The 17,302-nt window shown below is 37.5% G+C and overlaps 3 protein-coding genes across 4 annotated transcripts; 1 reads left to right on the forward strand and 2 right to left on the reverse strand.

The window, feature by feature from the left end:
* Window positions 1-4,167: 4,167 nt before the first annotated feature.
* On the reverse strand, window positions 4,168-5,040 carry J3458_017293 (uncharacterized protein; the record flags this gene model as incomplete). Its single annotated transcript, XM_066121097.1, has 2 exons — window positions 4,168-4,776; window positions 4,843-5,040. 2 exons carry the CDS (start codon window positions 5,038-5,040, stop codon window positions 4,168-4,170), a joined length of 807 nt encoding a protein of 268 aa, XP_065973922.1.
* Window positions 5,041-6,408: 1,368 nt separating this feature from the next.
* On the reverse strand, window positions 6,409-7,023 carry J3458_017294 (uncharacterized protein; the record flags this gene model as incomplete). Its single annotated transcript, XM_066121098.1, has 1 exon — window positions 6,409-7,023. The coding sequence occupies one exon, from the start codon at window positions 7,021-7,023 to the stop codon at window positions 6,409-6,411; it is 615 nt and encodes a 204-aa protein (XP_065973923.1).
* Window positions 7,024-8,865: 1,842 nt separating this feature from the next.
* On the forward strand, window positions 8,866-11,484 carry J3458_017295 (uncharacterized protein). Of its 2 annotated transcripts, XM_066121099.1 has the most exons (13): window positions 8,866-8,911; window positions 8,981-8,994; window positions 9,057-9,112; window positions 9,161-9,178; window positions 9,403-9,523; window positions 9,597-9,713; window positions 9,790-9,803; window positions 9,854-9,858; window positions 9,908-10,000; window positions 10,079-10,174; window positions 10,599-10,672; window positions 10,727-11,250; window positions 11,310-11,484. In XM_066121099.1, the coding sequence occupies exons 1-13, from the start codon at window positions 8,889-8,891 to the stop codon at window positions 11,400-11,402; spliced, it is 1,248 nt and encodes a 415-aa protein (XP_065973924.1). In that variant the 5' UTR covers window positions 8,866-8,888; the 3' UTR covers window positions 11,403-11,484. The 2 variants fall into 2 exon arrangements, with proteins under 2 accessions (XP_065973924.1, XP_065973925.1); XM_066121100.1 differs by lacking the exons at window positions 8,866-8,911; window positions 8,981-8,994; window positions 9,057-9,112; ... (1 more) ...; window positions 9,403-9,523; window positions 9,597-9,713 and having other exon boundaries at window positions 9,854-10,000; window positions 10,079-10,672.
* Window positions 11,485-17,302: the final 5,818 nt, after the last annotated feature.

Raw genomic sequence — 17,302 nt, forward strand, 5'->3', positions numbered from 1 at the left:
CCTTGCGAACTGGGACGACTGGGACGCCAATCTGAAGACCGTAACAGTCACGAAGGATAACCTTCAGAAGGGTTAGGACCAGTACGCCAAGGTTCACGCGAGGGACGCCCTAAGACGACTTATTTAAAGTGCCGAAGGAATGAAAGCCCTACTCGGGAACATTCATTAAACACTTCACGACTTCATCATCCTGCAGAAGGACATGCACTTGGATGACAAGAACAAGAAATGCCTTGGAGACCTTTTTGTGGTAGATCCACAAGATGACATGAAGAAGATCGAGAAAAACAAAGAAACGTTGCTTAATGAGGCTTACAAGTGGATCTTCGACTCGAAGGCGTACCAAGCATTCACGAATTGGAGCAATACTGGCTCTACGCTACTGCCGTCGTGTCGACTGTTGTGGATTAAGGGTCACGCCAGGTACAGGGAAGACAATGCTCTTAATGGGCATCATTCGTGAACTCTCAAGCCACTCCGCCACGCTTGCACCCAAAGTCTCTCACTTTTTCTGTCAAGGCACAGTCAAGGCTTTGAACAGTTCAACAGCCACCTTGAGATCTCTGATCTGGTTGCTCCTTGTACAGCAGCCGCATCTCATCTCTCACCTGCGTTTAACGCACGGGAATGCGGGTGTTTCCCTTTTCGAAGGCGACTGTGCATTCATTTATCGATCTGATGCTTTTGAGAGTATGTTAAAGGAATCTGGTTCATCTCCAGTGTATTTCGTGGTCGATGCCCTTGACGAGTGTCAGCAGGACCTAAACAATCTCAAGAAGCTTATTTTGACTTCCCTTACCATCTCTGATAGAGTGAAGTGGCTGGTCTCGAGCCGTCTAACGGTCAAGCTTAAGACTCCAGAAACGGAAGGTTCGTTGGTTGAGCTGGATTCCCAGAAGCTAAAAGATCCAGTTAATACATATATCGACTATAAACTTTGCATTCTGAAGACTAGAGAAGGATACGATGATAGTGTTTTAGCGCACGTTAAAGCGAAAGTCTGTAAACGAGCCGAGAATACTTTTCTTTGGGTGGCTCTCGTGTTTAAGGAACCTGACATGGAGGATGAAAATCAGATTCTCTTGCATGGATCGTATGCTCTCAACATCGTCAAGGAGACCCCTTCTAGTTTATCGAAGCTATACGATGACTTAATGGGTAGGATCGAAAAGGGGAAGATGCTGGATCCGCAATATTGCAAAAATATCCTGTTGGCTGCTATTCTTGCAGTCCGTCCTCTCACCCTCCCTGAGCTTGAGGTGCTCGCTCAGCTACCAAAGAATATGGACCCACGAACGATGGTTAGGAAATGCGGCTTCAAGTCATTGGCCAAGATGAAAAGTGAATCCTGCAGGTAATCAGGGGTTTCGTAGCGGAAGGGTGTGGCTCTAGCGTCCTAGAGAGCATGTATCGTACCGGTGTCGGCGATATCCGGTTCCCTTGGCTCTGGGTTTCCTGTCCTCCAAAAACGGACACCACATCCTCCATTTTTGGAGGCATTAAACCCCGGGGAAGAGCTTAACGGGATCGTGAGTTCTACTAGCGGCTGTGGTCGTCGTATGTGACTGATTAGGCTTTATCTTACATTATATTGATATGGATATAAGGCACGTGAGGGCAAAAAGGAAACATACAACACCGGGTATTCGCTGGTCGTCACCGACCCAACTACTAATCCAGCGCTCGCTAGGTTATCGTACGAGATCGGACGGGATCGTGAGTTCTACTAGCGGCTGTGGTCGTATGTGACTGATTAGGCTTTATTTTACATTATATTGATATGGATTTAAGGCACGTGAGGGCAAAAAGAAACATACGACCCAACTACTAACCCGGCGCTCGCTAGATTGTCGTACGAGAACGGACGGGATACCGCGTCCGAAATTTGAACTCGCCCGACCTTTACCCGTAACGCTCGCTTCCTACCTGTCCACCGTTTCCATTAGAGAGTGTAGATGACCCGACTATTGCTCGCCTACCTGACCTGACCCGACCATTGTAATTGACCTGACCTGACCATTGCTATTACTATTTTGGGCGGAATATAGCGGAGTCATAGTGGAGCTCATAGTGGTCGTCCCCCTAGGAGTTTAGCGGTTAGGGTTAGTTAGGTAAGGTATCAGGGTTAGCCAAGGGATATGAATGACGAATTAGGTAAGACCAGTGGTGAGTAGGGGAGCAATGGTCGGGTGGTATGCATTCTCCTTTGCATAACAGACGCCCCTTCGTTTCAAATTAAATTGTACTTGAACAAACATATATGTACGCGTCCCTGGTTAAAAACCCAGCAATGGCTGTTTATAAAGGGCCGCTCCCCTCCAGAGCTTGGAGCGCCGCCGTAGCTTTCGCCCGCGGTAACGTCGCCCAACCGCCTCTGCAAAATGCCTCCAAATATAAAAGCCTGGCTTCGCTTTGCCCATCCCAGTGTGCACAAATTGACCAAGGATACAGCTAAAGCTGTAATATAAGAGAATGGCAAGGAGCGGTTCTGTAAAGTTTGTTTTCTAGAGGCAAAGAGGCAGGAATATTGTAAGAGGATATAGAAACACTAGGAAGAGTAAGCTCGAGGTATACCAATTAAATAGGGGGCAGAGACGCTAATTCAGCTCATAGTTTGCTGGCCCAAAGCACACACACCTACTGACCTGACTGCCAAAAGGCATCAGCGGCTTATGGTTTCACAGTTTCTTTCCACTTGCTCGTCAAAACTCTGACAATAGACCAAGATGGTCTGCTTATCAGGTCAAATCTAACCTGATTAAATAAACAGCTGATACTAATCGCGATCATCGCCCGAGTGGAGCTTTCAATCGCAGGATCAGACCTTCAATACTTGGTAGTCGTCGTGGCAGTGAGTCTGCTACAAAGAACTCGTAATGGTCCAAGCGAGTATATTGACAACTGGCCGGGCGACTGTGAACAAGTTTCCAAAGCTAAAGAGGAAGAGAGGAAGAGAACAAGAATGCAAGGGCTCTTCGAGTTCTTGTAGGCTTGTGAGCTTGCTTTTGCCACTCTCGCTCAGCGCTCCTAATAGTGCAGACCGTTTACACTATTAGTGCAAACTGCTCCGTTACCCGTGGCAACCTTGCCATCATTTTAATACCATCAAATCAAGAGCAAAAAATTAAGGCATCCGACTGGTCGACGTTTATTCCCACCAGTTATAACGCGGTATGAATTGCTTTCGTCCGGTATAAATAGAACTGATATATCGTCGCGATCGTAGTGCGCACTAAAAGTGTAAACGGTCTGCACTATTAGGAGCGCTGCTCTCGCTTATTGCTAGGGGCTACCAGCTGTTAGGATCACTAAGAAACGTGCACGATTGGGTAGCAAGTTAGGAGAAGGAATGATATTATTAGATCTCCTATAGATATAAGACTAAAACTTATTTAATATTGTTATTAGATTAGATATCTCTTTTATTCTTAGGCGATTACTAGTTACATAATTAAGCTAAGATTAATATAGTAATATAGTTTTATAAAAGTAATTATTATAAGGGCTTACTTTAGCTTCATTATGCTAGGCGATATTGCTGTGCACGTGCATGTGGTGCCGTCAGAGATCGTGGGCATGTCATAGTGAAATCCTCCTTCCGGCGCCTTACAAATACTCCTTTGAGGTATAAATAAGCCCGACGATACGCTCTTTACAAGAACTTCCCTTTGTTAGACAAACACGATAGAAAACATAAAATCTGCTTCCTTAATACATTCATCAATAGCTTCACCGTTGCATGCTTTGTGTATTGATGCTGTTTCTCCTTTGCTGAAGAATCTATGGTCTACTGTCCGTCTCGTTTCGTATACTAATACGTTAAAAGTGCCCGCTAGGGTCCGTGCCGCCGCCGCCGTGAGTCGCTTCACCGTCAGAAATGCTATCCTCGAACGCAGCATCGTGAATGCGAGAGTGCGGTCAGTCATCAACATCACTGATCGGACATCTTGCTGCACTAATTCTCAGGCCACTCATTCATCAGTTGATGTCTCCGCTTGGTGATTCCGGGCCTCTTTTGTTAGCTGCTCCCGCCTGCACTTCACCCCTTTTGATGTTCGCCGGTTAGGGAATCGCTTGTGGAATCCATCAACAAGCGTGCTCAGCTTGCTGCCAGTCCACTCCTCGATAAATTCGTCTTCCGAGCGTGACCAAACTGTTCTAGTCCGCTTAGCGATCTCCGGGTCCGGTTGCTTTCAGGCCGGTCGGGTTCGTACATAACTGCCATTTCTTGCGTATCGCAGCACCTGTCCGTTGCCCAGGAAATTTCTCTTGAAATGCGACGATGAGCACATTCGCTTTGCCACGCCACTCCCTAACAAACCTTTCTTGCTCGGGCAGCCAAGCTTGTGCTTTCACAGTAGCCTGGCCTTCTTGCGGTCCAGGTGCAGATTTGCTGGCTTTGCCTGGTTTCCAAACCTTGGCGTGGAAAGCACTGAAAGAATACTCAGAATCGAACTTATCCTGCAACCTGTCGTACTTCTCTGATAGAGTAAGATTAGAGACTTGAAGTTGCTCTAAAAACTTTATCATCTCATCCGGCCATTTTCGCGTTATGCCAGATAGTCCAAGATGCTTAGCTCTGACAGCTATGGCTTGCATGGATCTGTGAATGCCGAACTTCTCGCGCAAGGCATCTGCACACTTTGAGTGTGGCCTTTTTTTCTTGAGCAGAACAGTGAGGAATTCGTCCTGCTCAGAATCCCACTGGAACACATCGGAAATGCGAGAAATATCTAGCCCTTGCTGCTGCGCTTGCTTGCAAAGTGATAGTTTTGTCTGCTTTGTGTTAAACCTTTTTTCGAACTTCCAATTGACACTGCCCTAGTCCTCAGTAGTTTCTACAAGCTCGGCAAGGTAAGCGCAACGATCTGAGGTCCAAGGGTGCACACTGCTTGATGGATCCTCGGGAGATGCTGATGTGGACAGCCGAGAATCATGTGCTGTTACATGTTGTGCATCATCTAATCCGAACGGGTTGTCCAAGTCGGCATCCAGGCACATAGCCTGACTTTCGAGATCCGTTTTGGCAGAAGTTGACATTCCTGCAACTTGCGAAGATGAGTCAAAGCTCGGATCCGTATCGAGACGCCTCGGTTCCAAACGTGAATTGGACATCGGAGAGCGCGCAGTTAGGCGAACCGAGTACACAGGGGCGCCAAAGTGAAAAGTTGATTCTTCCCATAGCTGCGGAATAAGAATACCGTAGCGAGAGCACAAGGCTTCGATGGTTATGCTTTCTGGAGATTGTTGTAGATCGGCCTTGATTTTCTCCAAGTTGGCTTGTGTGGTTAATAATTCTCGTGTCCATTCTTGACAAAGATCCGGATGCAAGTGTTTTGTGGTTACAACATCAAGCGAATAGTTGTATGGGTGCGTCGCAGTTGCTAAGACAGAACCCTTTAGAGCTTCTCGTAAGACCCTCTGAGCGGAGAGTGCCTGTGTAGGTAGACTTCCAGTCCGGATACTTGAGAACCCAGCTAAAGCGGTGTCTTAATATCAGGTGGTCAGAGAAATGCCAACCTTTGCCAAGCCCACCAATGAAGAATGTCGTCCAAAACTCGTCATCGGTCGCATCATCTGGACCGTTGCTAAATGTGTTCAGGTGATGGTTTCTCATCATGCTGATTAAGAGCCGCAGACTTGATGACCGATGTTGACCTAGCCGGCAAGGCCCAGATTTGATCTCAACTCTCATAGTGTCCATGGGCTCAGTTGTTCTTTCGCTTGGGGGGCTGAACATTTGTGGACAAGCGAACCCGAGTACTCTGTACCGTGCATCGTTCGGAGGCCATGCAAAGGACTCTTGAGCGTGGTCAACTTCAGATACGTAGGTCTCGTCGGCGGCTTGAGTATTTTCAACATGGCTTGTCTGTCTCACCCCTGGTGCACCCCTGGCGCCTGTCCGTGGTAGTCACTGTGCGATCTTTGCAGGGGTCATACTGCCAAAGTGGTAGGTCCTCCAGATGACATTTGTCCCAAAAGCATTGCTTTGTTCCCTTCAGGCTCCAAATGGTCGCGAGTTGCAATGGCCTAAAATTTTGGAGGCGATCTGATGGTACACCATCCGCAAGGAGCTGAGAGTAGACACAGTGCCACATCTCGAACATTGTTGCTTTAAGTATCAGTGGGACAGCATTATCGTCTCCTTTAGGCGAGATTGGACAGAGGCCTCGTTGAGCGAGGATTCGTCGCGCAAAATGTAGAAAGATCTGATTAATGCGCTCCTGAAGGAAATAGGATTTCTGGTGTCTTTTCAGTCGGATGCGGGCAGGTGGTGAATCTTTTTAAAAGTTAGCATTAGCGTGCAGCTAAGTTGCAAGGTGTGACTTACCCTTGATCCTCTCCCACACATCTCTGTGAAGCAGACTTGGCAGGTATCGATTGAGAAACGACCCAATGAAAGTTGTTTTAATGGTCATGTTCGAAGTCTGTGCGGCACAACAACGTGGACAAATCGCTTATTGTTTTGCGGCCATCCTCAAGTGCCGGAATATGGAAGTAAAGGTCATTTTCATTCTTTGGGGGCCTTACAAGCTCATGCTGCTTGAGATGCTCTTTTAGCAAGTGGATCTGCGCCCAAAGGAACCTCCATCTACTGACAGAAAACGGAACGAAGGTCGGATGCCGGGTTCTTACCATAGACAAATGGTGATGCATATTCCTTATCTCAATCGCAGTCTCCGCTACACCCTGTTCGTGTAAGAGCCTTATCAAGACGTTCCATTGGATCTTGTGTGTTCCTGAGTGGTTATAGACTTTTGTTTCGTTTTCGGGCACGACACGGATCATTGTGTCTGTATCGCTCTGCGACCACAGGACAGAACAAGCAAAAGCTCCATATGGTTTGCAGGCTTGCTTCAAAGGGAGCGCCCGATTGAGTCCCCGAAACGCAGGAACCGGCATATCTTTCGGTCTGTAAGCTTCGCTATACCGGGCAGCAAAGCGGGTGCGGCCTGTGCTGTTCTCCTCGTCGGGACTGAGGGTGCCGAGGAAGAAAATATCGATGGTCTCCGCCAGCGCCATGATGAACGTTAAATGAGAAACGTAGTCACCAAATTCAACAGCTGCATATGGGAAGACAGACAGTATAGCAAGCTTGGCTAGACCGATGGTTTCACCCGCTAATTGCTGATGGCAATAGAGGACTTGTCCATAATGACTACTCTGGGTATCTCGGTCCTGCGCCGTAGCATAGGACGTCTGGTCACATGCTGCCACCATGCGCTTGTGCATAGCTTGCTGAATATAGTCATAATGTTGCTTTGATCAACTACGTATGCCAAAATCATCATCTGGGTGGGCTGGCATGCGCTGGACTTTACCATGTAGACTTCATCTGGAAGGCAGTGGGTAGGAGCGGGATCTTGAAGTCGTGGTCCATGTAAGGCGTGAGTTCCCAGCACATTGCGAAGGCCGTCGCCATCTGGATTTAGGACGACTGATTCCAGATCGTTAAATATCCGTTTGTGGGAGGTGCGACCCAAGATCGATCGGACTTGGTAGGATCGAATAAGCGGATGAAGTAAGAAGCTTGAGAGCGCATTGCGGATTCGGGGAGATGCATTCGCTCTCAGCCATCCCAGAATTGTCGCGTTGAATGGCAAGGAGTATATACCGCGATTTTCCGTTTTCTTAGCGACGCCGAAGATATCCTCGAGTATACGCATATACTATATGTCGTGGCGCTCGATGCTCGCGCGCTGAGGCTCAGGAACTATAAGGAAGTAGATGGGACTTAATCAGATATGAACGTGATACCAAAAAGAGAGCTGCTTAAGCAAATAGCAGGGACTTGATATACGAAAGTATCGCATGGCGAAGAAGCGGGTGACTTCACTGAAAAGAGAAACAAACACAGTATAGATGTTACCTTACGTGAACTCGGATCCAGTGTCTCTCCATCAAACTCTTCTTTAATGTGATACAGCAAGTCATAGATGACTGAGCAATAAAATTGTCCGGAAATCACATTGCTGGTAGGTGTCGTCTTCCCGAGACCCGTCGCCGTCGCCGTCGACCTCATCAGCATGGGAGTCGTTGCCCTCGGAATTGGAAGCCAGGTGGCCCATGGTGTCAATGTCTTGCTCTACCGCGACGGCGGAAACGGACCCAATGCCACTCGTCGATTTGGGGAGCAAGAATCGGCTTTTAGTTATGCCTCCGTTTCTTGCGGCTCTGACGTGGACGAGTCGAAGCTTGGACTTTTCCCATCCCGGCGTTGAAGTCTTGGGAGGTTTGACCCCCAAAAAAGAGCACGCGCTCAGAACCGCGGCAGTTAACTACCACAGGTCTACCTACGGTAGGTACTCAAAGACAGGGGGTCAATTACAGCATGACTCACGCGTTAAGGAGCCTTCTGTAAAGTTATTCTGCTCAGGATGGCGTCACAACTGGACGCTTGATCCACTACACCCAAGTCTAACCACCTTAACTCCGTAGACTACTAATTACTGTGACGATCACCAAATGGGACAGGTATGCTGCGCTGTAGCAAATAGTGGATTTCAGTGAATAACTAAAACTAAGGAGAAAAGGAAAGTAAATACAGGTAGGGAGAACCACCAGCTTATATAGCCGTGACCTCTGCGTTCACTAGTCGTGAATGTATCCCTTCACTTGGCAGCGCCTGTGAATGCCCTCTGTGCTTGTATCCAGTGAATGTTGTGCCTAGGTCACGTGATTAGACGTGTGATATGACCCGTGACATTACTGAGAGTAACTTACTGTGGGGCTAGGGTCGCAACCCTTATCAGACGTCTTGCCACAACAAGCCTAGTGTCCCCACAAGAGACATCTTGTAGATCTCATATGGCGGGGAAAGCTTTACACTGAGAGTCATCAACTTGATTCGCTTCCTACTTACCTTTCCCCTTCAATCAACTATCACAATGGCTGCCAAGCGCGTTTGTCTGTGAGTTGAACAGAACCACTTTTGCTTTCTAAGCGCTGTTAGGCTGACTTGGCGATTTCCGTGAATTAGGGCATACTCTGGCGGTGCGTTTTTCTACACGAACAGTGCTGCATGAGCACGATGACCATGCTAATGTAAATTCCAGGTTTGGATACTTCTGTTATCCTGGCCTGGCTCATTGAGAAGGGCTATACTGTTGTTGTACGTCCAACCCAGACGATGTACCTACGCTGAGCTGACTGAGACAAGGCGTTCCTAGCAGATGTTGTACGTACAGGCCGTTCCTCGACATTTGCTCCTCCGCTTGGAAGACAAGCACTGCACCTGGAAGCACAAGCTGTCTCTCGCATCCTGGCCCGTGCCCTGTTCATGGGGAGGATACAAAGAGAGGTGACCCGGAGGATAGAAAGAGATGGACTGTTATTCTCAGGGCCAGCTCGCTACTCATAGCGGCTTCATTTGCTTATATCCCTGTGCTAACATCATGGCAGGGACAAAATGAGGACTACGACGCAGTCAAAGCGAAGGCCGAGAAGATCGGTGCCGAACGCATGATCATCCAGGATCTTCAGCAGGAGCTAGTGGAGGAACTTGTTTGGCCAGCGGTGCAATGTGCGCTCGGCCGATCCCCCGTGCGAAGTGCACAACTTCCATCCACAGCTATGCTAACATCCCACGCTATTAGGCAACGCGATATACGAAGACGCTTACCTCTTGGGGACGTCGTTGGCCAGGCCTGTCATCGCGAGGGCGATGATGAAAGTGGCTAAGCAGTATAACTGTGAATTCTTGAGTCATGGATGTAAGCAATCGACGTCGCCTTTCAGGATCTGCTTACTGTCGTGCCATACTGACTGCCGTCTCTCCTACCTACACAGGCACAGGTAAAGGGGTACGCTCTTCCCTCTCTGTATATCATGTTCTGGATGCTAACTTGCTTAGAATGAGTACGTTTAGGTGTCCGGATATAAATGTCACATACTCACCCTCTTTAAGCCAGGTCAGATTCGAGTTGGCATGGAGGGCCCTCGATCAGAAGACAAAGACAATCATCCCGTGGCGCATACCGGAGTTTTGCGAGCGATTCGCGTCCGTACCCCTGCCCCCCCCCCCCCCCCCCCCCCCCCCCCCCCCCCCTCTCTCTCAGAGATACTAACGTACAGACAGCGGGCGTCAAGCACTCTTGGACTTTGCTGAATCAAAGGGCGTTCCTGTGACGTCGACTAAGCAGAAGCCGTTTTCGATGGATGCCAACCTTATCCAGTGAGCAAAAGCCCTCTACTTCATCCCATCGAGACCTTCAAGTTCACTCGGTGTTATGCGTCGTTGCAAGCGACCGCCGTACAAAATGAGGTACCCTAACTTCAGCTGTTTTGACTGGCCACTACTGTCAGTTCATAAGTACACAGCAACTCGCAATGATCTATAAGTACCAAGAGCGCTTCGGTCTCGACGGGATACCTATAAGGGGAGGGAATATCAGGAACTCCTCCAGAAGTGGCAGAAGTGGTAGAAGCACGCAGCAAGTGCTTTCTTTAGGTGCTATACAACCTCGTACATCACGCGGACAGGACTGTACAGTGTGTACACGACTTGATACTTGCTTCTGCCACGCTATAATGCTTCCATTTGACCTCCTTCTCCCGGCCGGACATAGAATCGTTGCTAATCTTCTATCTGAAAATAGTTGCTCTTACGAGGCAGGTCTACTCGAGCAACCCGAGCTCGAGCCGCCAGCCGACATGTGGACAATGACGGTGGGTAAGTTCGTTCAGTCTTGAATCAGTTCCGTGATGTGGGAGCTGACTTCGAAAGATCCCATGAAGGCTCCTGACGAGCCAACCAGGTTCACTGTCCACTTCGAGAAGGGCATCCCAATCAAGCTTGAGGTCGGTGACAAGGCCGTCACTGGCTCACTGGACATCTTCAAGGCCGCTAACGAAATTGGCCGAGCTAATGGAGTTGGTCGTGTCGACATTGTCGAATCAAGGTTCATTGGTCTCAAGAGCCGTGGCTGTTACGACACTCCCGGCTTGACGATCCTGCGCACCGCCCACCGAGATCTCGAGGGCCTTGTCATGGACTCCAAGGTCCGTGCCATCCGTGACCAGATGGTCACCTCAAACTGGACCGCCTGTCTCTACAATGGCATGTACTTCAGCCCAGAGCGAGAGTTTCTCCATAACTCCATCATCTTCAGCCAGAGGCACGTCGAGGGCAAGGTCAATATGGTTGCCTATAAAGGCAGCGCATTCGTTGTCGGACGCTCCAGCGACACCTCTAACCTTTACTCCGAGACTGAGTCGTCCATGGATACACTCGAGGGCTTTTCCCCAATGGTAAGTAGCTTTTTAAAAAAGAGCTTTTAGACGTGAACCGAAGCTGATAATGTGTTAAGGACACGAGCGGCTTCATTGCTATTCAGGCTATCCGTCTGGAGAAGTATGGTGCCCGCAAGATTAGGGACGGCGAGCCTCTTGCCCCTATCTAAATGTAAATAGCACATATGCTGGCAAAAGTCTGCGGACTTCTTGACATTAGTGACCTGATCTTATCTATTTTAGGCACTAAATATAAATTTTTTTATAAAAGTAACCTATAAAGCTAGAGGGGACGTTGTAAAGTGGTTTTGTATTAGGATCACTAAGAAAAGTGCACGATTAGGTTAGTAAGTTAGGAGGAAGAATTTAGTCGTAAGGCGCATGATAATATCGCCGTGCATAGGAGCAGAGCTCTTACGAATATAGTAAATACAACTGTATTTTGTATTATATTTTATATTATATTATATTTTCATGTATTATATTTAAATACATTATATTATAAGACTAAAATACCTATAAATATATTTTAAGTAAAAAAGACTCTTATTTTCTAACTTAGAATTATAAGGCTAATTATAAGGCTTATAAGAGATATTTTTACATAGTTAAAAAGAGCTAAATTAGCTTATTAAAATGCTCTACTTTTATTATTATAATTTATTATGTTAAAAAGTTATAAGCAATTAAAAATTCGCCCCACTTTACTTACTTTTTATTTTAAGATATAAAGAGCTAGGTAGGGTATATAATAAAAGGCGAATAAAAGAGTGTATTTAAGCTTAATCTTTAAAACGATTTAAACGAGAACTTTACCTCTATATATAACTAGAATATTAGAAATACTAGATATCTAGTTTTTCGTATATTTAGCTTTATTTAATTAGTTTTATAAGGTTATTTTAATTGTATTTTAGTTGTATAATACCTTATAACTTCTTATAATATAAGAGATAATACTCTATAATTCCCTATAATACGAGCTATAATATTACCTATAATACTAGCTATAAATTATAATACGAGATATTAGAGCTTATAACCTAGAAAGTTAGATCCTATAACCCCTTAAAATTTAAGGGTTTTTAGTGCTAGGCTTATTAGAAGCCTGCTATATAGCCTAGCTAGTTAATAGCTAGTCTTATTATCTAGATTTCGGTTAATAATAAAATATAATTTATTAGCCTAAACGCGATATACACACACACCTGTGACTCTATACTGTGGTATTACGATCTAGTTACTTTTTAATTCCTGTAACTTACTTCTTAAGAATAATAAGGTTCTTAAATAAGTAATAAATTAATTTAAATAGAGTAATTAAATGCTTTTAATATACTAGTAATTCTAATTATACGTATTATAGGTTATAGCCTTTTATAAGTGTAAATAAGTAATTAAATAACGTAAGTAATTTAATTATATAATATAAGCTTATATAAGATTAATTAAAAGACTTAATAAAACATTAATAAAAGACCTTATAAAACTAATTATAAAGGTAAAACTTATTAAATTAAAGACTTATATATATACTTATTCTCTTATATTAATAACGTAATTATAATTAAATATGTTATTTAACTTTCTTTAACTTATAAGTATAAATACTATTATATAAATTCTTTTTAAATAAGTAAAGCTTATTACTTTTATAAGTTAATAATAAGTGATAATAATTAAGTAAATTTATTATATAATCCCTTAATTTATAAACTAATTATTTAATTATAATTTTAGCTCTCTTATCTTTTTACTTAACTTTAAAGTCTTTAATATTATTAGCTTGAATTTTCTCTTCTTTTTTCTTTATAATATTAAAACGTTTTAGTCTTTTAAAGGCTTTTATAAAGTAACGTTTTATAAATTTAATAATTATCTCTTAAAATAATTAATAATATTTAATAATATTATATTAAAACTCTTTTTATATTAATTCTTTTGAAATTAAGTTTATAAAGCTTATATTTATAAGTAATTTATTATATATTAGTTATTCTTATACGTACTCTTATAAAAGGTTTATTATATTATATATAATCTTTTAAGTTAAAGAGAGGTAATAATACTTTACTTAATTTATAAGAGCTTTACTTTAATTAAAGGTTATTATATTTAAAATTACCTCTTAAATATTTTCTTTATAATTAAAGTATTTACTTTTTATAATTAATAATATAATATTAATTTTTACTTTTTTCTTAATCTTTTTAATTTCTTTAAGGTCTTTTAAGTAATTAAAGAGTTATTTAATAATTAAAAGTTAATTTAATATTATTATTTTCTTTTCTTTAATAAAACTTTTATAAGATAATAATAAAGAGAGAAATAAATTAATATTAAATAAAAGTTAATTTATTAGTTTCTTTAATATTAATTTTAAAGGCTTTAAAGTTATAAGACCTTAAATATTATTCTCTTTATTATTACTCTCTTAATTAAAGTTATTAAAACTTTATTATTAAAGTAATTTTTTTAAGTTTAATATAATAATATTCTTTTTAATCTTTCTTAAAACTTTTATAAGGTTAATAACTTTCTTATTTATTTAATCTCTTATAACATTAAAGTATTTAATAATTATATTAATCTTATACTTAATAATTAATTATTATAGGTTATTATAAGTAATTAAATATTCCCTTAAAATTTTAAGCTACGTTCTTTTTATATAATATTATATCTTAAATATAATTATATTCTTATTAGCTATAGTTTATTTAATTAATTTTAAATAATTATATCTTTATTAGCTAATATAAGTGTTTTTTAAAATAAAGCTTTTAATTAATATAATAGTATTTTTCTTTATTATAAGTATATATAACTTACCTTTACTTTTATAAAGACTTTAACCTAAGAATCTAAGGTTATTATCTTTCTCTCTTATTACTTTAAGGTATACTTTAAGCTTATTTATAGCTATATCTTATAGAATTTATAAGACTTTATTTACTCTTTTATTATTTATAATATAGCTTTTCTTTAATAAATATAATTAATCTCTTAAATATAACTTATAATTACTTTTAATTAAGGTTTTCTCTTTAAGTGCTATTATTTCTTAAATATAAATATTCTTTAATTTAATTATTTTTCTTATTATTTTATTTAAGTAATAGCTTATAAGTTCTTTAAAGTAATTAATTAAAAATATTAAGTATACGTAATTATATTTTTAATTCTTAATTTATAATATATATAATACTAGAATATAATTAAACTTATAAGAGTAATTTAATAATTAAAGTACTTATTATTATTCTTTAATAAATTACTTAAAACGTTAATTTTTACCTCTTATAAGAGAGTTAAATACGTATAATATCTTACGCTTATAATTAAATATAAAGTATATTTAATAGCTTAAAAAGTATATAAATCTTATTAAAAATTATATTTTCTTTTAGTATATATAAATATCTTATAAATTATATTAAACGTTATATATAATATTTATTAAAGTATTATTAAGTCTTTTAATCTTATTATTAATTAATTTATATAATTTTTACTTAATAAGTTACTTAACTTATATAATAAATAAGTGTAATATAACGTTAAGAATCTTTTTAATTTCTCTTCTTATAATATAATCTATTATTATTAATTTAAATTAATTTAATTAATAGTTTAACTCTTTCTTAATATAACTTTTAATTATAAATTTATGAATTTTTATTAAGTAATTATTTTATAACTCTTTAAATATTATTATAAATATAAGTAATAGTTCTTTATGATACTTATTAAAGATTTTTAAGTTCTTATAAATTTTACGCTTATAATTTTATTACTTTTAAGGTTAATATAATAATAATTAAAAGAGATAAAGGTTAATAAGATTTTACTTAATAAGCGATTTCTCTCTTTTTATATAAAACTTATTAGTATATATAAAGTGTATTCTTTTATATATAATAATAATTACGTTCTTAGTTTTTAAAAATAAGTATATTTAATTCTTTTTTAATTTAATAATATTAGCTTAAGCTAATATTTAAGCGGTTATAATTAAATACTTTATAAGTTTAATTTCTTTAAAGATATCTTTCTTAATAAAAAACGCTTAAAGAGCTTAAATTCTTAATTTAATTAATACTTAAATATTTTCTTATAAGATTTCTTATATCTTATAAGTAAAACTTAAATAATAAGTAAGCTAAAAGATTTAATTTTTAATAGCTTAAACCTAATATTATATAAAATAATAAGTAAAAAAGCTTTATAATACTCTTAATAATAATAATATTAAGAGTTATAAAGCTTTAAAAAGAAAAGATATAAGAGTTATATTATATTAAAGAGAAGAAAAGATATTAATATATATAAAAGGTAAAAAGATTAAATACTTAAAAGATATAAAAAGTACTTTTTATATTTATAATATATAATATTATAGCTTTAAGTACTTTATTTAAACTTTATAATAAATTATTATATAGTTTTTTACTTAATATTACTTAATTATTAGTTTTTCTCTTTTATAACTCTTTTCTTTTAATATCTCTCTTTTTTATCTCTTAATTATTTAATTATAAGTAATTAAGTTTATTATATTTATAAGAATCTTTTAAATATTATTTTAATTATCTTAAAGATAATTCTTAAAGATAAATTTATATTCTTTATTATTATTAAAATTTAATAAGATTATAATAATAAGTTTTAAGTTAATTCTCTTATTATTTATTAAGTACTTTACTTTTCTTTATTTAATTAAGGTTTCTTTTTAGTATATATTAATTTTCTTTAACTTAAATACGCCTTTTACTTTTAATTTTATAATAAATATAACCTTAAATAAGGTAATACTTTTATATATATTAAGATAACTATTTATATAAAGCCTTTAAAGAGTATTTTCTTAAATAAAGCTAATTATTAAAGTAAAATAAAGCTCTTTAATTATTTTTATTAGTTTATTTTTAATAAACTTAAAGATAATAATCTTTTATATTAAAAAATACTTTATTATTAGCCTTATAATATAATTCTTATTTTAATTAAAATAGCTTATTTTAATAATTAATTTCTCTTAATTATAATTAATTATCTTAAGTGTATTTATACTTTACTTATTTTATTATATAAGAGATTAAATTATATTTTATACTTTAATTACTTTAACTTTTTTAAGAAAACTATTATTATATTTAAAGAATATATTATAACTTCTTTTTATAATTATATATTCTTTAAAATATATTTATATAAGTCTTATAATAATTACATTTAAAATAACTTTTATATTACTTTTTATAAATAATATTTATACTTAGCTTATAAGCCTTATAATTTTAATTATAGTTTTTTATTTAAGCTTTTTCTTAAAAAGAATTACTTATTTTTAATTATTAAGGTATATATTAATTTAAATATCTTTTCTTATATTACTTTAAAGAATACTTTATATATTATAATTAATTACTCTTATTCTTATAATAATAAGAGACTTATTAAAGCTATTACTTATAAGATAATTAAGAAACTTAATAAGAAAATAAAGAAAAACGTTAAATTTAAGGTATAAGTAAAATAAGCTATATTTTACTAATACTTAAGCTTTACTTTATATAATTAATTAATTTATATTTTATTTTATTAACTTTTATCTCTCTTTTAAGTGCTTATATTATCTTTTCTTAATATTAATACCTTTTACTTCTCTTAGCTTATTTAATTTACTTTATAATATCTCTTATTAGTTATAATTTATAAGAGATTTAAGTAATATTAGGCTTTTTAATAAGAAGTTTTATTTTAAGGTAATAGGGCTTATTTACTTCTCTCTTTATAATTAATATAATAGATTAATTTAATAATTATCTTCTTAACTTATAATTATTCTTATAATATACTAGATTATTTAATCTCTTTATACTCTTAATTATCTTAGCTTTAAATACTTATAATTAAGGTTAATTATTAAATAATTAAGTCTATTAATAGTTAATATTATTAGTTATAAATAATAATAAAATAGCTTTTATTTTTAAGCTAAAACCTAATATTCTTAGGCTTTATTTAATTATAAAGAATTAAAACCGCTTATATTAAAGTTATACTT

The sequence above is a fragment of the Metarhizium acridum genome (genome assembly GCF_019434415.1).
Source record: "Metarhizium acridum strain ARSEF 324 chromosome Unknown scaffold_421, whole genome shotgun sequence".
In the NCBI taxonomy this organism is placed as follows: domain Eukaryota; kingdom Fungi; phylum Ascomycota; class Sordariomycetes; order Hypocreales; family Clavicipitaceae; genus Metarhizium; species Metarhizium acridum.